General features: G+C 40.2%; 4 protein-coding genes across 4 annotated transcripts; 2 read left to right on the top strand and 2 right to left on the bottom strand.

Annotated features, from left to right (window-relative positions):
* The first annotated feature begins 4,979 nt into the window (after positions 1-4,979).
* F4807DRAFT_117069 (uncharacterized protein) lies at positions 4,980-6,737 on the top strand. Its single transcript, XM_047992836.1, has 2 exons — positions 4,980-5,852; positions 5,930-6,737. Exons 1-2 carry the CDS (start codon positions 5,519-5,521, stop codon positions 6,454-6,456), a joined length of 861 nt encoding a protein of 286 aa, XP_047858680.1. The 5' UTR covers positions 4,980-5,518; the 3' UTR covers positions 6,457-6,737.
* A 1,530-nt stretch (positions 6,738-8,267) lies between these two features.
* F4807DRAFT_455805 (uncharacterized protein) lies at positions 8,268-8,565 on the bottom strand (the record flags this gene model as incomplete). Its single annotated transcript, XM_048000778.1, has 2 exons — positions 8,268-8,405; positions 8,458-8,565. 2 exons carry the CDS (start codon positions 8,563-8,565, stop codon positions 8,268-8,270), a joined length of 246 nt encoding a protein of 81 aa, XP_047858679.1.
* A 284-nt stretch (positions 8,566-8,849) lies between these two features.
* Positions 8,850-10,416, top strand: F4807DRAFT_406938 (translation machinery-associated protein). The gene is made up of 2 exons (XM_047996329.1): positions 8,850-9,258; positions 9,363-10,416. The coding sequence occupies exons 1-2, from the start codon at positions 9,245-9,247 to the stop codon at positions 9,949-9,951; spliced, it is 603 nt and encodes a 200-aa protein (XP_047858678.1). The 5' UTR covers positions 8,850-9,244; the 3' UTR covers positions 9,952-10,416.
* Positions 10,417-15,678: 5,262 nt separating this feature from the next.
* On the bottom strand, positions 15,679-18,814 carry F4807DRAFT_406933 (general substrate transporter). The gene is made up of 8 exons (XM_047996328.1): positions 18,032-18,814; positions 17,926-17,977; positions 17,610-17,865; positions 17,305-17,553; positions 16,991-17,240; positions 16,453-16,767; positions 16,371-16,402; positions 15,679-16,319 (listed from the first exon to the last, which is right to left on the bottom strand). The coding sequence occupies exons 1-8, from the start codon at positions 18,098-18,100 to the stop codon at positions 15,923-15,925; spliced, it is 1,620 nt and encodes a 539-aa protein (XP_047858677.1). The 5' UTR covers positions 18,101-18,814; the 3' UTR covers positions 15,679-15,922.
* Positions 18,815-22,749: the final 3,935 nt, after the last annotated feature.

Raw genomic sequence — 22,749 nt, 5'->3', positions numbered from 1 at the left:
AGGCACCAAACAACATATAGTGGAAGGAAAGTCCAATGACCATTTATGCGCAAGTAGTTCTCTGCTCAGCATAAAATCTGCTCACCCCAATATATCATATATCATTCTCTGTTCTTCAACATAATTTGGTCAATATGCGTTTCTGAACACAGCCATTGTTCAAGACGCTGTCTTCATTCACTAATATCAACCTGAAAATATTGAACAACCCCCATCTGTCGGTATAAACCGTTCACAAGCTGGGTATCGGAAACCACAAGCCTCATGCCGCGGCCCTGGAGCCTCCAGGAGATCGGGGCAATTGACGCAGGAGTAACAGTGATGACTCCAAGTCATTGATAGGATACGTGCAAAAGCACAGATAATGCGTAGGCGTGGGTACCGACTCCGTATATAGTTGGCATGGTAAGGGAACTACTTTATATTTCCTCAAGTCAAGGCAGTCAATCGAAGTACTATTCCACTAATTTCTATAGGTATTAGTTAGAGGCAGCAGACGCCACAGCGCTCAGACGTGCTGTCTTGACGGATTGGCAACATTCTGTCAATTTACTAATATTCAACTGACAGAACATCTCCGACATTTGAGACAACACAAGGAACACAACAAGGTAAGATAACCATGCTTTTTCAAGATTTCTTAAAGTTGGCTGACCAATGAAGACCGCTTCAAACTAGATAGTCCAGGACATTCAACAGATTAGTTTGTCACTCACTAGATCTACCTCATCACGACCCTTGTGGGCTGCTGGGGTGATATTAGGCAACTAGTAGACAGCACCCAGTTCAATCTGTTTTCAGAACGACAATCTTTCGCCATTTTACAGTCGCAGCTCAGCAAGCCCTCGTACCTCGTACATTGGGATTTCAAAAGACAGGTGTTCATTAATGTCGATGCATCGAAACAAACAGGATTTGGTGTAATGATATTTCACCCGGACGAAGATTGGCACGGTTAACGCATCAACCCCGACAAGGTGAGACCAATCGGATATTACTCTAAGGTCCTGACGAAGTCAGAAGCACGATACAGCATACCCGAGCTTGAAACTGCGTGCTTGGTATAGTTATACAAACTGAACAGGATTTGATTATAGTCGTGCGAATTGCCAATTCAAGTAATAACGGACCACCAGTCAATGATCGGCATTATGAACCAGACTTCGCTGAAGACATCAAACCTAAATAAAATGAATCCAAGGCTTATCGTCGCCTCCACATACCTGTCACAGTTTGACCTGCGGGTACATCATACTCAGAGGACGTAGAGAGGTATAGACAAGTGGGAGGATTGGTAATACTCATCTCTATACCTTCCCCATGACAAGCTTGGGTATACACGCTAAATACCACGCACCTATCATGCTATCTTGGAAGAGCTACGTTAAAGGCAGAAGAGACGATAATCCACGCCTAGGAGATAGCACGGTCTTTGCCACTGCATTAGAGTCAAGGGGATGGATTCAAGGGAATACGGCGCGAAGACGGGAAGGCAAAGAACCCCGACTTCCTGGGAAAGGGGCATGAGACGAAGATACCTTGGCGGACGACGCACAAGGAGGAAGGGGCTGTGCTAGGCTGCGGGATCTCGCGCGCAGGCCTTCGCCCCCGGCACGCACGTATGCCGGATCTGCGACCGGACCTTCGATCGAGCCGCCAAGTTGAAGCGGTTTCTTGGGGGAGTAGTCCACCCCACGGGAGTAGATCACCTTGAGAAGGACCACGTCGCCAGCAGCGGTGTCACGAGGCGGAACTAAAGAAAGGGAGACAATAATGTTTTTATGCGAGGAGCTCTAAGCCTTCTCGGCTAGGGACTATGGTATACATGCAGGCGCTAGTAGAAGCTGGTTGCAAGTTGCCCAGATATAAGACAACAAGCCTCTTGAGAGCACAGGACACGGTTGGCGTCGTATCCTGCGGGACATCAAGCCTCACGTCGGTGTGGACGTGTTGTGATCAACATGATCGGCGGGGGGTTTGGCGAGCCTGGCTGTTCACGGGAGCAGCCACCGACCTCGTTCCAAAGATTCTTCCCAGCATGTCCTTCGCCGAAAGGCAAAACGGCGGGAAGCCAATCAACTTCCACCTTTCGAAGGCAATGGAAGGGACAGGCAATGTCATGATGAGAGAGGATGCCTGAGAACTGGTTGCGAGTTGGCTTTGCCTATCTGGACGATGCTTTGCCGGAAGATAGCATGGAGCTCAGATACATGAGTGAGAGTGAGAGAAAGTGTGGATATTTATGTTCCAAGGTCGGTTGGATCTTAGAGTTTGTATGTTTAGGGGTACGTTCATGCTCTTAATGTATTGTGTTTTTGTCTGTCTGGGGTGTGGGCGCCTCTTGTCCCTCCCTAGTAGGTACGGAAATGGGCCACTGTCACAGGGCAATTAGGCAATCCATCCATATAGGCAATAGCCCTGTATTATGTCAGTTGATATCTGGCACTACATTCTATAGAAGCAACGCTCCTGTTTTCTTAATAGGTCATTCCGTTCACTATTCTAGATATCCGGCACCCACAGACTGTGTGACAGCCATACTACGGCTGACATCCTGAAGAACTCGGGCCAAAAGTTCCATAGCTGCTCGTAAATTCTTGGAACTCTTTCGAGATAATATAAAAATTTGGAGCCCCAACCAATCTTGGTTTTTCTGGTGATTTCAGACCTAGCCAAGAATACGCGGGCTCAGGTGAGGATTTGTGACCAAAGAGATCAGTAGTCCTTCTTTTAGAGGAAGTTATGAATAAGACAAGAGCCGTAACAACTCGAACAACCTCAAACCGTGATCTTGCCAGTCACGATTGCTGTTGCCAATGTATTCTCGCATCCTTGCAGGACGTATATGACGGTATAGATTCTTCAAAGAAGCATACATACGTGAACCAACTGAACCTCTCATGCGGTGTTGCTATCATTTCGGGAATCACAGCATGCGCGAAGTCCACTTTTGCGAAGTGCTTGTTGTTGATCCACATGGTTTCTTCGCTCAACGTGAATATCTAAGTAGCGAGCTCAATGCGGGAGAGCCACGGCCTATCCTATGGTCACTCACTAGCGTCAGAGGAAGCGAACACCTAGATAAGTTATCTGGCCAGAAAGGACAAAGAAGCGCAGGCGTTCATACGATTGGAGATGGGGTTCTAGTATGGCAGAGACCCCTTAGGGTTACAGACGTCTAGTTTGTTGGAAGAACTAGTAATTAGAAGAGTAGTCGCGAGTTCAACACGGCCTGCGCCGACGGGTTCAAGAGCCATAGGACCTGAATTTATACACTCTTCGTTGTACGTAAACGCCTTCTTCTCGTCCCAAATGTTGAAACCCTTAAGCTACTCTCGTAATAACTCGGTGATAACCATAATCGAAGTCGGATTCGAAACTATGTAGACTCAAATAGGATATTTCGTCTTCTCATTCGTGATATTTTTAAAGTTTGTTCATGAAGTCGACGATGTGCTCTTCTATTGACAAGGGCACGGGCGTGCCATCTTCAGATTCTCATCCCATGTCCGGCGGACGCTAATGAGTCGGCACCCAGGAGCAGACTAGGTCATGGCTTCGGATCATGAAGTAGCGGTCCTCCATCTTGCCGTTGCCGTGAATGGTGAAAGATCTGGTTGTATATCATGAGGTAAGTATGATGGAATCTACCACTATTCTTCTGAGATGAGCGCAATGTCGAAATTCGAGCAGAAGCTTATCAGTCACGTCCAACAAACAACTACTTACTATCAATTACAACTCTGAGTGACACGGCAGGTATTTCTACCTATGCAGTGCCATGTCAACACTGGCTCACAGATAAGGTCCAAACGCCACTCAATCTTGAATGTTTTGATGATATTACCATCTCAACTTGTTTATCTTCGATATTGTATAACTAGATAATGTGCAGTAGTTGAAACAAGAACTAGAACCGTAAATATAACATTTGAACTTTTCTACATTGGATTATTCTAGGTCTAAGCCCCTTTTGGCCGGAAGTCTCGGCTCAGCCACGCTTGCGCGCCAACTCTTCAGCATGAGCAGGGAGGTACAGCCTTAAATTACCCGATTTGCTCTAGTTAGTTTGCTGTAAGACTATTCCTTGCAAGCAACTTATCTGATTATCTGCTATCTACCGGGACATATGCATGTAACAAGCAATGCCAAGGACCCAAATTGGCGGCGCTGGAGCTGAAAAGGGGGTCTCCCACTTGGTGGCATTTGGCCTGAAAATTTTAATACTTGCATAGTCTTTGCACTGACAGCACTTACGAATCAGTTAATGCGATGGTAATGTGCGATACAACTTGTCTCATAGGCTACCTCATCGTCCCACGTTACTTCGAGATGATGATCTCGAAGCTTGACAGGCAAAGAGTATCTCCAGGCCGATAATGAGATCGGCGTAAGTCAAAAAGGCAAGCAAGCAAACAACTATCGCCAGCCCGCTTCATTTCAGACTTTTCTAACCTGATAGAATTGTACGACCAAACTTAATACACCTTGTCTGGCAAGATCGCTTATCTGTTGATTGAAGTCCTACATGTCTCTGGCCTCTAATTGGATTACCGGCGCTTCTTCTTCAAACTCAACCAATGGATGAACGAGACCCTTGAAGACTGCGCCGAGCTGCGGGCCGCAGTGATTCGATTTGTCCCGCGTTGTTGCGCCACGGTGTATCTCTGTATGTACGGTAAGCAACCAAAATAGATGGAGAGGTTTCAATTTACCAAAGGGCTCAAAATCTCATTTGCCCGCCCCAACCTCCACGCGTCTTTATGTACTTAACGGCTAGCTGATTTACCGTTGTAAGTTGTGCTAAGTGTCGCTACCCGACCTGGTTTTGACCAACTGTAGAAGACCTGCAGAAGTGCGCAGCTAGCTTTGATCCTCCCTAGTCATTAGACCCTTTAGGCCCTGCCCAAAAGACGACCCTGAGAAGCATCGCGACGGGGCTAGACTGACTAGCCTAGCTGCATCTGGACTGCCGCTTCAAGCATTTTCTTACCAAGTACATATTCAGCCGTACATCCGTCCATTCTCGTCGACCCAACTATTTTTTCTTCCCTTTGGCTCTCTGAAGTTTTTTATTTCCTTCTCCGTCGTCTTCCCTGCGTCGGCCTCGGTACGTACATAACAACTTTCGCGTGGTTTCACGAAGTGCTACCGGGCTTTGACTACCTGCTTGTTGTTGTGTGATCTACACCCACACAAGACGATTGAAACCTGAGAAGGAGAAGACATCGGAATAGCGGGATAAGGTCTACTCTTAGCTTAAGGCCATAAAAAACCTAATAGCCGACTTCGGAATCATCGAGATCGATCCACCAAGGTTTTTTTCGACAAGAGAGCTCGATTTGAAGACTCTGCTCTATATCGACGATACTTACCTATTCGGGTAACTTACACCATCAAGCTCTCGACTGAGTCTCGTCCCCAGCTCAGTCCGGGAAGGAAAACCACCCCGTTCTTACGTCCATCGTATTATCGCCATCTTCTCACCTCTAGATCCTCATTTCGACTATCGCTCAAAATGCAAATCTCAAAATCCTCACTCCCAGCCACCCTCCTACCCCTCCTCCTCCTTCCGGGATCCTCGCTCGCCACAGTCGCAGACCGGTCGTCATGCGTTCACAGTGGCGCCGTCAAGTTCTCCGCGGCCGCCGCCTGCGGTGACAAGGGTTCTCTGGAATACTGCTTCCAGCGTGTGCCCGAGTACGTCGAGATCGGAGACCTGGAGCGCTGCTTCCGGAACGCCGGCTGCACGAACGCGGAGGCGGGCATCGAGGCAACTTTCCTCCTTCACAGCTGCGGTAACGAGCAGTCCGTCGCCGAGCTGAGGCGGCGATCACCTGAGGCTTTACCAGGTGAGACATACTTACCCCTCTAACGAGTTAGAGATTCCTTGGAAATGCGAGAAGCTAACAAGCGCCACCCAATACAGCCCCCAACCCCGCAGACACGACGACCGCCACGTCAACCGATACCAGCACGGCCACGGGCACGACCTCGAGCTCGCTTCAATGCAGCACGGCAACGACAACCTCCACCTCGTCGTGCCCGGTCCAGTCAACGGGCACGGCATCAGGGTCGACGCTGTCGTGCTTCGAGACAACAGTAACAACGTCGGTGTGCGCAGCGGCCAACATCTGCCTGACAGACGACAGCGGCAACGACGTGTGCTTGCTGCGCGACGACCACCTCAGCACGAGCGAGCTCATCATCACCATCTTCCTCGGCGTCTGCTTCGCCGCCGGCTTCGCCACCCTCATCTTCTTCGCCTGCCGCGACAAGCGCGCCCAGCGCAAGCTGCGCGCCATGAAGCAGGCTGCTGATATTGCTAAGACGAACGCCGTGAACGCGACGAGCGCTACTGCCGCCGTGGCTCCGGTTGAGCAGTCCGCGTTCCCGGCGAAGCGAGATGTTAGTCCGGCGCCGGGGAATCCGTTTACGGATGGGTCGAGGTATTAGGATACCGATGCCGATGCCGACTTTTGAGTTTGAGTGTGTGTGTTTGAAGCATTTGGGTATGTGAGATATCTGCGTATGGAATGTGCTCCGGGGCTTAGGATATCATGTGGGGAGGATGACGGGTGTGGCTGAGACCCGCTCAGGCCGGGTCCGGGTTCACCTGCATTGTTTTACGAGCATGGGCATTTAACTACACGAAAAGACAAAGAGGAGTGGAAATGGATATGGGATAACTCGAGTTGAAAACCTGGAAATACGTTGTTACGAAACTTGTTTAGATACCTCGGGATACCGGTGTTATAAAACCTCTACGGAGGCTGTTTTAATATGGAGTATTCCACCCCTATTCTTGTTTCTATATTTGCCCAAGCTATCCTTGACGTCGTCTTTGGGCGTTCTGTTGCGAATGTCACCTTTGGCAAATACAGGTGATTTAATACATTTCTCCTATCGAAAAAAAGTAGACTGGCTAACGCAAGATAGAGGTTGAGTTGACTTTGTTGAATGGGCTATGAAGCAAAGGTCTAACTTTATGAGGATATATGTACCAAAGTCATAGAGATTATCCGTATCTGAGCTGCTGGATGGGCATATACTACGATGCCTTACATGATACATGCAATATCTTCATCCCGTCAAAAACTACCTAAACTACCTAGGTACAGACCATTCTTCGCCGTATCTAACGGATCCACATGGGAAAGCCCCCGAAAGTGATGCTGACGGTCACATATACGCCGATAAAATCGCCAAGATCGACAGGCTTGGCGTGATCGCATCTTTTTTGCCTTCACGAGAAGGTCAACGACATGGTTTCGTTTCAAGATTAGGAAATTCTACTTCAGCAAGTTTAATGGCATTGTCAAAGATCTACGGAAGGATTTTCTTGGCTAGCATGACTTTATGGGAGTCCGCAACCATTTGTTCCGTTATGTGAAGTAGAGCGCCAGCCCTCTAGTAGCCTGTCTCTGTCGCTGTCGCTGTTGCTGCGACTTTTGGAAGATTGATGACAGCGCGCAAGTGACGGAAATGCCCTAAAATATGTGTCATCCTTTGGGGACGAAGCAGTCTCAGACCTTTTCACTGCTCGAGACTCAAATATGATGGGACGGCTTCGTGGGGCTTCGACAACTACCATTCATGAGTTGCCCTCCGGGTTTCCATTCCATCATTTCCTCTTGTAATGTATTGAAGCTCCCAGCCAGGAAGGTTATAATATAACTTTCGCACAAGGAATCAGAATACAAGCTGGGTATAAACGATCTCGCTTAAGCGTACGAATAGATACCATCCAAAGACCTTTCTAGTAGTTATTTGTCTTTCCCATTTATTGTGCCTAGATAATCACAAGGATGAAGTACCCAGCAAACATCAAATAATTAAATGATCATCGCTATATCTCAAGGAAGTGACTTAGTAATTAATTACTGTACTCCCTAATACCATCGCAATCAATATCGCTAATGCGTTGAGTTGGGGTTTACATGGATGATAAATCTAGTCGAGGTTTTATCTAGTCCAAGTGATCGGAAAGTGCCGATAATTACTTGCAGGACTAGAGATTGGATGATGGGATTGGAGATCAACCTCTTATAATAAACTGGTTCATAAACACCAATCATTAAAAACACGAATTGAATCAATTATGAAAATAATTGTTCATTGCTCATACTTAGACGATAATAAAAAGACTAATAACACAGATTATCCTCGGCTAATGAAGCCTCCAATCCAAACCTCGTGCCTATCCCCAGCTCGGTGCGCGCATTGTCGAATAGCATTCGAAGATTGTCGTATGTGAGGCTGTGGGCTTAGCCGTGCTGGACGTGGTGGACGGTGCCGTCTTCTTTGACATGGACGTTCAGACGGTCAGGTCTGAAATCACGAGTTACCATCATTCCCGGCTGGATTATACGGCTTTCCTGCGGGAGGTCCTTCTTGCAGAAATTCTAGACTCATGTTAGCCATAGTAAGACGATGTCCCAGAAAGATTTCACGCACGGTCTCGCTGTGGTCGTTTTCAGACACGGTCTTGCCCATCAGCTTGGTCGTCCACTCCGCAGTCTTGTCCTGGGAGTTATCGGTGATACCTGGGACGACGAGAGGCATTTTTGTGATTGTTCTTCTTTGGATAATTGGATTGAAAATGTCTGGATCTTGTTGGGGTGAAGTTGTAGGTGGAGTATGTAGAATGTCAAAGGGACGAGTGTGTAGACGGGATTCTTAGTTTGCTCTTATAAACTCTACCTAGGCATGCAACATTCCAAGATACGCATGTACTCATGTTTCGCAGCCCGTCGTATGCAATGACGTATTCGGTTTCTTCTAAACAGGGCAGGTAGGCGCCACGAGGTTGTCACGTGTTGATCACTTAGCCTTATATAACCGACGAGCAGGTGCGTTCCGGCACGGTACCTGAGTACCTTGATGGCTTTCAATTTGTGTTTTCGTATTATGTCATTACGGACGTGCAATTCGAACAAGCTTTTCATCTACCTAACTCTCATCTCTTACATCGAACGGAAAGATTGAAGACAAAAAGTGAATCGTAGCCAGAGCCACCAGAGCTGTTAGGTACCTCTGTATCTCCTGCCCCGCTAAGCCGGGAGCAAGGGGATAAAGTTCTAGAGTTTGCCCCGCGCTGAACAGCGACTGCGGGGCACTTCAATCGACTGCCCCTCCAAACTTTCACAAGCTTCATCTTACACCTACCTAGATCTCGTCAACACACAATACCTACCTCTATTTCACCTCTACGATTCGGATCAATTGACCGTAATCCGACACAATGTTCAAAAAAGAGTAAGCCATCCTCCTCCCCTCCCCTCCCAGCTCCCATATCCCACACCCTCAGCCACCAAAACGACACAAAGAGCTCGAAGCTAAACTCCTCCCACCACCACCAGAATAAACGCAGCCCCGAAATCCAAGCTCAAATCCTCCGTGCAGCGCTCCCTCCGCCAATCCCTACTAACGACGTACCCGCTCCTGAACCCCTACATCGACGAGATCCTGCCCAAAAAGGGGTCCCTCGAGGCCATGAAGCTGCCGGACCGGTGCACGCTGTACGTACTAGAGTCCGCGCCCCTCTTCTTCCAGCACGGGACGGATACCCTGCTCCCGCATCTGAGACTCGTGCACCGCTTCCCCGACGCGTTTCCCAGCATACGGATCGACCGCGGCGCCATCCGCTTCGTGCTCAGCGGCGCCACGCTCATGGCGCCCGGGCTGACGAGCGCGGGCGGGAGGCTGCCGAGCGGTGTTTTGGAGGGCCCGCCTGGGGCGGAGGGGGAAGGGATGGACGAGGACGAGCGCTGGACGAGAGAGCTGGAGAAGGGTGAGCCGGTTGTTGTTAGGGCTGAGGGCAAGACGGAGGCGTGTGCTGTTGGGTTCTTGGTCGTGGGTACGAAGGAGGTTAAGGAGAAGGGGAAGGGGCCTGTGATTGAGGATGCGCATTACCTTGGTGATGGGCTGTGGAGACTTACTACGGATTAGTGGAGGGGTAGGGGGGATATGTGGGTGGTAGGGTATTAGCCATGCGTGAGGGCGAAATCCCGGGCGCCGCGAAGAGCGAGGATAGTGGTCTCCTTGGAGATTCAGATGCGAGAGGTGTGATACAATCCGAAGCATCCTACTCCTAATGTGAGGGGCAATATCTGGAGATGGCCTGCCGGGATGAGGTGGGCAAGGTAGCACGATTAATGAAGAAATACTCTACTCGGTTGATATGAATGACGGATGCGTTGATGTGTATTAGAACGTGGCATTGGATTCGCCGCCTACTAGCCCTAGTCTAGATCGCGGGCCAGTCAGCTTGAGTACATATTTGGATATTACATGCCAGCAAACCCCTGGTCCTTTATGAGGTTAAGAGTGATTGATTATCTTCTGCGACAGTGTCATACGAGATATCCTCTGAGCGATTGTATGCTAGAGTTATGCTATCAGGCTACTAATTACCCAAAATATGTTCAAATACATATGTTGACTAATTTGGAATGGTTTCCGGAGGAGTTTTCGGTCGTGCGGAGCCGGCCGACGCTTCGGCATCGGAGCACGAATCCGCATCCAAGGTCGATGGTGGCGGACAAAATTCCACCATGAACACTACATCTCTCTCAAATCAAACCGTATGGTTAATTTTCGAACACGTGGCTGAAAATAATCATTAATATGTAGATACCACTCAGCGGTCTACAGTAAGGGGTTGGATTTCATATCTAACCCACCTATCATCTAAACCGGCCACTTCACTACCTTATCTTTTAATGATATCTCTATAAAGTCAGGAAGGTACTTATCCAGTTCCATCGCGTAAAACAAAACTCAAGTTACACTCCTTATATCAAAATCGTAGTCAAAATGCCAAAATGCTAAAGTTACTGTTATGTAGATTGACCTGAGGTTCAATTTCGATAATTATACTGATAATAGAAAAAAAGGGTTTATTCTATATCAAATGCTTCTCATTCAATAAATTGACTGATATGGTGGGCCCCCTATCGTTACGACTTTCTTTCGTGCAGACAGCGTTGAGTGACAAGGTAGCAACAGGGTCTTTTCTGATAGTATTTTCGAGGCGGCAGAATTGTCAGGGGTCACACCTCCAAGACACAGCTGCAAACCGAAAGGATAACCTTGATGGGAGGGACTTCTTCGGCACTAACATAGCTACCTATATTGTTCTCATGTCTTCTACAGTTTGTCTTCTATCATAAAATGGAACTCATGAGCGAGGAAAAAATGACGTTGTTGCGCGAGGAGCTCACAACTACTCTCACTTATGGAACGCAGTACTTGATGAGATCTACTGTTTGCAGTGACGTCTGGTCCACTTTGTCTGCCTTCTGACCTCATAATCTGCAAGTTGCTGAGGCCGTTCCAACTTTTCCAGTCTTTCCTTTATATATGCCTTCAAATGTCTCCATTCCTCTACTGTGATATCGGTATGCCCATACAGGAAGTTGTCATTGTAATATCCGGATTTCCACCCACCAGGTCTCCCATGGGGGGACTCCGACTCAGCTAGGCCACCATTTGATTGCCTCTCCTCTTCGTTCACCACTATGAGAAAGTAGGTGCGGGGCCGTTTGTGCCAGCCCTCTCGGCACCACCTCATCTCCCTTTGAATATCCTCTCCAGTGACTTCGTCGTCACAGTACGTTCACGCTGAGTTGCTTCCCTCCGCATCCCAATGGCTTATAAGCCGGTGCGCTGCCGTCCCTAAGGATATGACAAATAGTGCAAATAAGATAAGGGGGCTCGCCACCGGCTCTCGAGCCGCTTCCATTCAAGGTGCTTGACCCAACCTCAGTTCCATCGGACTAGTTGCGCTTGAGGGACGCAACAAACGGAATAGGAGAACATTCATCCCAACAGAATGCTACGATTGACCGATTTCGGAACCTTCCCGATTAAGTCTTCGATAGAAAGGCGAGCGAGCTTTTCCGATCATGAAATGTATGTCTTATATCCTTACAGATATATCGAGGATATGGTCGATAACCATTGGAGTTGACGGCAAATTCGCAGAAGCGTGTTATGTTATCAAATGCCGGGAATTTAAAACCACGCTCATAGCGAATGTGAAGGTTACTTGGTTAATGCTGGGGAGATCACCCAACAAGGTAGTGCTAGGATTTAAGCCCAGGACCATATTAAGCAGCATCGAAGTACCGGTAAACATGCCAGACCATGAGACGCTACGCAAACAGTACCAGAAGGAAGCCAAAGCCGCAATGGACTTCGCGTCGGTGGATGCGAAAAGGACATCACTCATTGCTGAGCGGTAGGGTATTGTGTATGGGTTGTTGCCCAAAGGGCAACAGGAGGCAGAGCTACCAATTGTTGGGTTCTGTCAGTAATAGGTCCCTAAGTCAAGCGTAAAGTGAGTGCAAAGGAGCGGCGTAGCCGCTGCTAGTATATAGCAAGTATGAGATGAACTAATAACGCTACTTCTCCTAAGGTTGAAGGGGGCGAAGCCCCCTTCTTATACCTTGCTAACTCGCGCTTGCCTAGCAGGAGGTCCGCAGGACCTCCTTCTAGGCCTGCTCCACTTATGCCCCTGACAGGTTCGTCGAATAGACAATTGAAGAGTGAATAGAATAGTTGATTCTTCTAAGTTCTAACAGGATCTCAAAGATCCTGAGGAATTGATGTTATACGACTGGGGGATGCCAGCAAAGGCGATTTCGGATCGAGACCCGAAATTTATGTCGGAGATGTGGCAATTTCTCTTTTATATGTAGAAGAGAAAATAGTCAAGTCCCGGATCATGAACAGCTCTCTCGTAGTTTTTGGTTTGCAGAATTGGGTGTATATAATCGTATTATTTTCTGAGCGGCTGAACACGTTTCGTTCACTGCAATCTAGAAGAGGTTTTCGATAGTAAGAATCTCTGCCTCTACTAGAGCATAGGGCGGTTCATCTATGTAGAGCCACATATCACTAATTGGATATGTCAGTGTTATAACGATCCTAGAAGGACGGTCAGGAACTAACGGTGTCAGAAGTCTCCTCTGTGAGAGCTGATAGCCAGAGGTCTCGCTAGGGTTAGCTAGTAGCCTAGAAGGATCGGAAGTCGGCTTGTACGAGGCTGCCCTGTTGGTAGTTGGCCCTTGGCTGCAGACAAAGGAAGGTCTATGTATGTATACCGCATCCCCTGGAAGAGAGTAGTTAGAGCTCCTCGCGCAACAACGTTGTTATTCCTTAGCCCTTTGGTTCCGCCTCGTGATAAACGGGTAATTATTCGCCTCCCGTCGAAGTCGTAGTCCATTTTGTGTGCGTAAGGTTTTCCAGGTAGCATAGTTCGCTTATCGCGTGGTATTTTCTGTGGGTTCCAATGGAAAGTATCTCTAAACTTCTTCACTTGATTCAACAATCCCACTGTGGCCCACTCGTCGTGAGCGACTGATGTCTTCGGAATCATTGGGATTCGAGACTACCTTATACCCTAGGATGTAGTATGGCTGACATGGTACCTAGAAGGGACCCTTGGATAAAGAGAAAAGCATGTTGTCAAGAAAATTGACAGTATCCGGAGAGGATATAAAGAAGAAGAAAAGCTTTCCCACGACTGCGTCCCCCAGGCTAGGGGGATAAAAGCATCACACAATTTGATTTGACATCAACCTAGCGAGTATCGGGTATTGGTCACTCGGAAGAGCAGAGAGAAGTGCGACCACAGGAATGAAGATTTCTGGGGCCGCCATTAGCAAACTGGAATGTTGTTATAACCAAATCGGGGTTTATGAATAATTATAGAGTGACTTCTGTAGAATTTAAAAGTAAGAATCATAAAAGAGTCTTTAGGACATAAACACGCTCCGATGTTGTATTAGATTGGAAGTAATCTGAATGAGATTCTTACTGTCACTAGGTATAGAATAAGAATTAGATAGAATAAAGAGGAGAGCAAATTAGGAAAAGCATGAAAAGCAGGTAATTTCATGAAAGTCGTCGCTTGAACTATATTATTTGTGTTCTTTTCTAGGGAACTACACAATTACGCTTGCACAATAATCCTTAATGGTTTTAGGTTTTTCTTCTGTTAATAATCCCTCCAGCGTGCGCTTTCTATGTAGATAGACTCAGAAAGTTTTATAAACTCAGCAATTAAACTTTTGAGAAATTTTAAAATTCTTTCCACGTAGAGGTATCTATTGTCAAAGAGATTACAAATATAGAAGTGGCGACAATGTCCGTGACTTATGGTTTTCAAGCGATATAAGCCATTTTCATCATCTCCTAAGTCCTAATGGGCCCTGCTTTGTCGAGGGGAGTCTAATTTATGATCCAGGGAAGAAGAGCCAAATTTTACCGCTGTTAAAAAGGGGTTATTGAAGAGCGATGCTGACAAAGGGCCTCGCTGAGCCAAGCTATAGCCTAAATAATTCTAGCATCCATAATGCGATGTTTGAACACCATTGAATATAAACCCAAGATATTTTTAGTACCTGTTGAAAGGAAGTGAATTACATTTATAATACCTAGTATTAATAGGTATCAGACTCAAAGGCTTGCTCATTGCCCATTACAAATCCTGTCCAATGACCAGCCCAAGACAGTATCCTACCTAAACACGTTGCAACTTGCAAATAGGTTGATCAATACTTTGAAGTTTATACGCATCTAGCACTTATATAACATAACTAGCAACGTTATTACGAAGAGCGGAAGATTCAAGCACGCGAGGGTCAGTAACCACGAACCCCTGACAATAAGCCTACCAGGCTCGCGACACGACATTATCCACTGCTCCTATTCAGCTCGTCAAAATCCAATCGAAGCGATGAATCAAACTATCTACCTAGGTAGGTAAACACTCAGGATTTAGAACACAGCTTAGACTATCTACGAGTTGAAAGATACGCCTAGCACCCAGTATACTTCCTTCAAAACAAGGCAAAGAGCTTTTTCTCCGGGGCATGGCGTCCACCAGCCCCAGACTACCTGTCGTTAGCATTCTAGGTGTTAGCCAGACCGCATTTCCAAGTCCCTATTCCCTCTCCAATTCGGCAATAAATTCAGCGAGAATGACATAAAGTAGCGGGCCTCGAGACCCGACGACCCACTGTCTCCATTCAAACCCCAGACCCATCAGCCCACTTCCCCAGGTTCATTCTGCATACATACGTCTTCCGTCACGTTACTGTGATGATCTCGCATCCCCCAACTCATCTGGTTCCGCACGCCCGGATTACGTAGGTATCACGAAAAACCGTCTACATCGAAGCTCGACTTTCCCACTCAACTCGTTGTAAACAAATTTAGCCTATATCTTGGCCTCGGGAGCAGCCGATCAACCAACAGACTTGGCGATTGTATTCTTCTTTTTCGGATATAACTAGTCCGACTAGCGGTAGCAAGTCCCGACACTACATACTCCACCCGATCAACGACCAGGATGACATAATTAGGTACGCTAAATTACCTAGTAGAATAAGTAGGTGTACACTCGTATACGTTTTGATCATCTCAGAAATCAACTTTACTGGTACCTTAGGGTTTCTTAAATCGGGCCTACTTCTAGAGCTTGGACAAGTTACGGCAGCTACTAAAGGCTCGCCGTGAAGGTATCCCCATAAGTAGCAGCTGTGCGCAAACAAGGTTTAAGAAGTAGAACACAATATTTGCGGTAGGTGTCCGTGGGCAGGTACCTGTATCATGCCACATAAACATGCAAAATCACTTCACTAATCTCACTGTATTAAATCTCATGAGTTGAATTGAATTGTTTCAATTCTCTAACGTAATGTGGTATCACTGGAAAAAGGTCTATTCCGAAACGAAAGTACACCTCCCAGGCAGGGAGAAAAGCCCAATGCCATAGCCATGTGTATATCCCTATTCCCTAATGTTCGCTATGGTATTCGTAAACATACTTAAATACACAATGCTCAATGAGACGCGCTCATATGCCTCGTGAAGAATCTCAGTCGTTGAGCCATGCCCGCCAGGGGTGTTCTTAGTCGCTTATAGACTTCTCCGCAGCATCGTGCTCGAAGACCGACCCAGCAGGAGACGCGCGGCGCCGTAGGTTCTCGGCCGCTTCCTCTATGTCGCGGCCCTGAGCTTGGGCAAACCGCTCGGGTCTTTGCACCGAGGTAGAGTCGCGGTCCTTGTGGAGGACCAGGGGCGGGTTATCGCGGTAAAAAGCATCCAAGTCTTCCAGAGTACGGTGGGCAGTCTCTGGGTAGAATAAGTAGATGACCGGCAAAAACAGCGCGTTGGTTATGGTCCAGATGATATAGAACTTCCAGCCAAGTTTCTGGATGCCGATGGGTGTGATTTCGACGACGACGAAGTTTGTGATCCAGTTTGTCATGGTAGCAACCGCAGCGCCCTTGGTACGCATGGGAAGACTATAGAAAATTAGTAATTGGCGTCTCTATGTAAGACGTTCTAAGACTTACGAATTGATTTCGGTAGGATAAAGCCACGGAATCTGTAGACACTTAGCATTTTCCGGAGAAGTCGAGCATGGTCGAGACTTACGCCCAGCATTCCTAACCCAAAGCCCACGTAGAAGAGGATAAAGAACGCAACGGAAGCCGAGGCCACCTCGATCTGATGAAGGTAGCCCGGCTTCTCCGCGAAGTTGAGCAATATAGTTACGACCAGAAAGCAAAGGAATTGAATAATTGTTGAGACCATCATCATCTTTCGGCGACCAAGCTTTTCAACAAGTGGAGCTGCAATTAAAGACGAAATCAGGTATATGACTGATGCGCATGCTGAGATAAGACGTGCCATGCTGGAGTCGAGCTTGACAGATTCGATCAATACGGTAGGAAGGTAGTAAGACATGATCTGCTCCAAGTTAGTGGCCATGTTCGAACGAGAAGTCTCACTCTCTGCTATGGTTTGGTTTAAAGTGGGGGACGTAAGTCCGTGTGGCACCCTCCTATTTTTACCAGTTTGAAAGAGGGACTGGACCAAGACTGGGGGTGAGGAATCTTGTAGTACTCACTATATCACGATTAGTAAATACACCAAGTAAATGAGAGACTTTTTGTTTTTTTTCATACGTACCATTGATGCCGCCAAATTGTTGCATAGCTTGGGTACCAGCCCCAAGAGCTAATCGCCGAATGGTCTTGGTTCCAGCCTTGGTGCGACCGCGGAGAAGGTCACCCCAATTAATCGCATTCTCGCGCTCATATTCGATTCCATAAATGATCTCGGTACGTTCTGCGACGACGTATGGGTCGTTAATCGGTTTGTCTTCCAGATCGGCAAGGATCATGGTGGCTTCGGTCTCCTGGCCGTGCGCAAGTAGCCATCTGAATTTGAATACGGTTAGAAAAACAAACGTGTACAAAAGTATCTGAGCGGTAAGCTACATACCTAGGTGACTCAGGTAGCCACGGAATAGTAGAGAAGAGAACAATGCAGAAGAAAAGTTGGAGAGCCAAGGGTAGTCGCCATCCTATAGCGCCCCCTACGAAAGACATCCCGTAGTTGATCCAATTACTTAAGGAGAAACCAAGGATGTTCAACCCCATCTCTAGCATGACAAGCTTCCCTCTGTTATGGACCTTGGATGTTTCCGTTTGCCAAACAGGTGCTGTAGCTGTGTTGATTCCATTTCCGATGCTGTTCTACATATTAGCCTTGCGGGTAACCCCCAATGACGTCTCCGTGCTACATACCCTGAGACGATACGAGCAACGATCATGTGTGGAACACTGAAGGATGTCGCCTGGAGAATGGCGCCCACGGTCATAATTGCGGTACCGACAAGGATGGTCTTCTTCCGGCCGATTGTCTCGCCAATGTAGAACGCGGTTATGGCGCCAAAGAAACAACCAATAGTGTAAATAGCTGTTATGATGGATAGCGTGCTTGTGTTCTCCGGTCCGTTCAAGTTATGGACGTCAAGGTAATTCTGGGAAATGACGACACCGCCTAGAGCACACATGTAAGCAACGCCGATGAAGGGTTCTAAGTAGTATGGTAATTACATACTGAAGATACCCTGATCATAACCGAACAAGGTCATGTCTGTAGCGCAAGCAACCTGTGGATACTATGTTAGTTCGTGTTATCTCTAAGATGAAGAGGGCCAGCATACAGTGATCCAGAACGTTAGCCATTTGCCCTTGAACCCGAAGTAGGGCTGCTTCGTTCTTGATAACTCCATCTTGCTGTTAACGTCGAGAAAGTCAAGTCTACCAGCTCTCTGAGGTCTACTTAGAGAGACAGACAGACGGATAAAAGAAGAAAATTTGGTAAGAAAGTAAAGCTTTCGGAGCGGTACTGTGGAAGACAGGATGGGAAGGTTATGGGTTTCTTATATAAGATACAAAGATCCACCAGATACTTCAAAGAGTAAGATGTATTTGCTAAGACCCTGACGTTTAATGATGATTGGTGTCACGCCGGCACAATACAGCCCGACAAGGATCTTGCTACAAGATATCGTCTTATACCAAGCGTCCGGAAACTGTCCAATCAGACCGGGTACTCGACCCGGTAGTGGATGAGTCTGGGGAAAAGCTGGGGATTGAATCCGGTCCATTCCCCTCAAGATCCCGGGCTTAAGACATCAGGTGACTTGGTCTTGCCGCATTTTGCTAGTGAAAAGCTATGAATGTTATAATGTTATTATCGCCACGGTCTTGTTGGAGCCAATCATATTGTTGCCACGTTAAGTTTCCGCCGAGACAAAGCGTATTGTAAGCCGAAGCGATGTGACGATGTCATCAGATTGACCATGTAAATAAAGTAAAGTAATACAGGATAAGACTAAAGAAAATGCTTATCCTGTTTGCCGAGAATGGCACCCGCCCAAACAGCCAGACGGCGTCAGGACCCACATAGTTAGGTTCATGGCGAAAACAAATAACGGTGAAATAATACATTACGAAATTATCTTTGTTAGGTACTTTAATGCGCGGGGGGGGTATTTCAAAATGATTATATAAGTATTTTAAGGTTAAAAATGGTTACGTTCATATTTTTACGTATTTAAATAATTACGGAATTTTAAAATTATAATGATAATTTTTTTTAAAATAAAAGTTTATTATATATTAAATATATATTTTTTATAATTTATATATTTATTTAAATTTTATATTTAAATATAAATATATTATTAATTAAAATATAAATATAAAAAAGAAAATAAAATTATTATAATTATATATTAAACGCGATTTTATTTTAAAATTAAAATAATTTCGAAATAAAATTATTTTAAAAATAATTTTAATTTTTTAAATAAAAATATTTTTTTTTAAAAAAATATATTAAACGTAAAATATTAATATAATATTATTTTAATAAAAATTTATATTATAAAACATGATTTTAAATATAAAATAATAATGTTTTTAAAAATTATAATATTATTAATTTAAAATAAAAATATTTATTTTTTAATTTAATATAATTAATAAAATAATATTTTTATATAAAATTATAATATTATTATTTTATATTTAATATAATTTTTTATATAAAATAATTTTCATTTATAAATTAATTTTAAAAATAAAATTATTTTTATTAAAAATAATATTAATTTTAATAAATATTTTATAATAAATATTATTTTAAAATAAATTTAAAATTAAAATTATTATATAATAAAATAATATTTATTTTATTATTAATTTTAAAATTAATAATATAATAATAAAATTATTATATTAATTTTAATATAAATATAAATTAAAAAATTATAATTTAATAATTTTTATTATAAAATTAATATTATATAAAAAAAATTATTATTTAAAAATAATATTATTAATAAAAATATTATTATTTAAAATAATATTATATAAATATAATTTAAATAAATGAAATTTTAATATAATGTTTTTTAATAAAAAATTATAAAATTTTAAATAATTTATTTATTTATAATAATATTATAATAAAAATTATTTATATAAAATATTAAATTTATTAAATATCGTATTTATTAAACATTATTAAAAGTTATTAAAATTTAAATTTTTAATTTAATAAATAAATAAATAAATAAAGTTTTTCGTATATATATTAAAAATTTTAATATATATTATTTTTATTAATAAAATTTACATTATAATAATATTAATTTAATATTAAAAATCGTAAAACTTTTTATATTTATTATTTAATTAATTATATTTATTTATAAATTAAAAATATTATTTTATATATTTATTAAAAAAACATATTATATTATATATAATTAAAGTTTTATTATATTATTATTATTATTAATTATTTATTAAAATATAATTAACATGTTTTTAACGTTATATTTAAAAAATTTTACGAAAATCGTTTTATAATATTTTATTAATATTATTTTTAAATTTATTAAATTATATTTATTTATATTAAATATATTTATTTATTTATTTATTTAATTTTATATATGTTTTATTAAATTAAAATTAAAATTTACTTAAAATAAATAATTAATTTAAATGTTTAATTTATTAAATTTTAATAATACGTAAAAAAAAAATAAATTATTTATTTAATTTATTAAAATGATTATAAATTAATATTTTATAACTTATTTATTAAAAATAACCGAAATATATTCGGTTTTATAACGGAAAAAAAAAATTTTACTTTTCGTTATTAAAAAAAAAATTAAAATATATAATTATAACTTTTTTACGTAAAAAATTTAAACTTAATAAAATTTATATAATTATAAATTATAATTTAATTTTTTAATATACGGTTTATATAAATAAATATAACGTTAATAAAAAAAAATTTATAATTTAAATATTTAAATATAATTAAGTTTTTAAATATTAACGAATATATATAATATATTTATTTTATAATTTACGTATTAATTTTTTATTAATTTATTATATAAGCATTTTATAATCGTTAATTTATATAATTTAAATAATAAATATATTATTTTAATTTTAAATATTTTTTATAAAAAATTTTAATTTTTTTTATATTATTAAATAATAATTTAAGTTTTTTTTTATAAATTAAATTATTTTATTTTTAATTATATACGTATAATTATTAAAATAATTATATATTATTAATAAAATAAAAAATAAAATGAAATTATAAGTTTTTCTTTTATAATTAAAAAGTTTAATATAATTATTTTTAATTTATAATAATAAATATTTTAATTTTAATGCGATTTTTTTATACGACCATTTCGTAATTAAATGTAATATTTATATTTTAATTCGTTATTTAATTATAATCTTTAAATTAAATTTTTTTTTTAATTTATTATATATATTATAATTATAATTTATATTTACGTTTAAATTTTTTTTAATTTTAATATTAAAATTAAAATATACGCTTTCGGATTTATTTAATTATTTTTTATTAAAATTATTATTTAAATTATAATTATTATTAATAATATTTAAGTTTATATTTAATTAAATTAATAAAAAATATTTATATATATATTAAATTATATTATAATATTATTAATTTTATAATTTTATATTTAAAATCTTTATATTAATTAAAAAAAATAAAAATATATTAATATTAATATAATATTATTTTAAATTTAATAATAAGTTTTATTTATAATTAATAAATAAAAATAATAATATTTTTAAACGTTATAATAATAAAAAAAATTAAAATTTTATTTAAAAATAATTCTTAAAATTAAATAATAATAATATTTAAATTTATAACGAAAAAATATATTAAAAAAAAAAAAAATAAAATAAGAATTTAAAAAAAAAAATGCCATTTAAAAAATCGTATTAAATGTTTTATTTTAAAAAGTTATTTACTTTTAACTTTTATTTAATTTTAATAATAATATAAAATTTAATTATTTTTTAATGTAATTTTTTTTTATATTTTATAAAAAATTATTATTAAAAATTAATGTTAATATATATAAAAAATAAGTTTTATTATTATAATAAAATATTAAATATTAATACGGGAATATTTATATTTTATTTTATTTTTTTTAATTATTAAAAGTTTTTTTTTTTTTTTTATTTAAAATGTTAAAAGTTATATTAAAGTTATTAATAAAATTAATATTATTAATTTTACAACGTTTTTTTTTAATTAAAGTGATAATAATATTTTTTATAATTTTTAAATTATTTTTCTTAAGTTTTATTTTACGGAATTTTATAACGGTGATTATTATATTAAATTTTAATATAATATTTTTTCGGTTTTATTTATATTAAGTTTATTTTTTATTAAAAGGTATGTTTAATTAATTTATATATAATTTTATTTAAATTATTAAATTTACGTATATATTTATTTTTATTATTAAATATATAATGTTATATATAATTTTTATTTATTTATTTTTATATTATTTAAATATTATACGTTTAAAGTTTTATATATTAACGGTTTTTTTTTAAAATTTAAAAATTTCGAGGTATTTATCCGGGTTAAAAAAAATTAAAAAAAAGATATTAATATATTAATATTTTTTAACTTTATTATTAATTTTATAATTAACGAGTTAAAAATATTATATACATATTCTTAAAAATGTTATTAATAAAATTTTTCGAATAAATGTTAAATTTTAATTATTTTTAAATTATTAATAATGTGGCATTTTTAAATGGTATAATTTTATTTAAAATATTTAATTATTTTTATTTTTTTTAAATTTTTAATTTTTTTTTACTTTTAAAATTATTAAATATAATAATTATTATAAATAAAATTAACTTTTAATTTAATTAAAGTTTAAAGGTAATTTTATTTAAAAATTAAATGCGGTTTAAATATTTTTTTACGGAAGTATTTATAGTTTTAACGGTATATAATTATTTTTTAATTTAA

This window comes from Annulohypoxylon truncatum, assembly GCF_022578515.1.
Source record: "Annulohypoxylon truncatum strain CBS 140777 unplaced genomic scaffold F4807scaffold_2, whole genome shotgun sequence".
NCBI classification, from domain to species: domain Eukaryota; kingdom Fungi; phylum Ascomycota; class Sordariomycetes; order Xylariales; family Hypoxylaceae; genus Annulohypoxylon; species Annulohypoxylon truncatum.
This window is presented reverse-complemented; position numbering and strand designations above follow the sequence as displayed.

Bases quoted from the DNA above. Each gene is read 5' to 3' on its own strand.
- F4807DRAFT_117069 (XM_047992836.1), top strand. From the start codon at position 5,519: ATGCAAATCTCAAAATCCTCACTCCCAGCCACCCTCCTACCCCTCCTC. The intron at 5,853-5,929 runs GTGAGACATACT...CACCCAATACAG, and splicing joins ATCACCTGAGGCTTTACCAG to CCCCCAACCCCGCAGACACG.
- F4807DRAFT_406933 (XM_047996328.1), bottom strand. From the start codon at position 18,100: ATGGAGTTATCAAGAACGAAGCAGCCCTACTTCGGGTTCAAGGGCAAA. The intron at 16,768-16,990 runs GGTACGTATGAA...AACTTGGAGCAG, and splicing joins AACAATTTGGCGGCATCAAT to ATCATGTCTTACTACCTTCC. The intron at 16,320-16,370 runs GTAAGTCTTAGA...AATTTTCTATAG, and splicing joins TATCCTACCGAAATCAATTC to TCTTCCCATGCGTACCAAGG.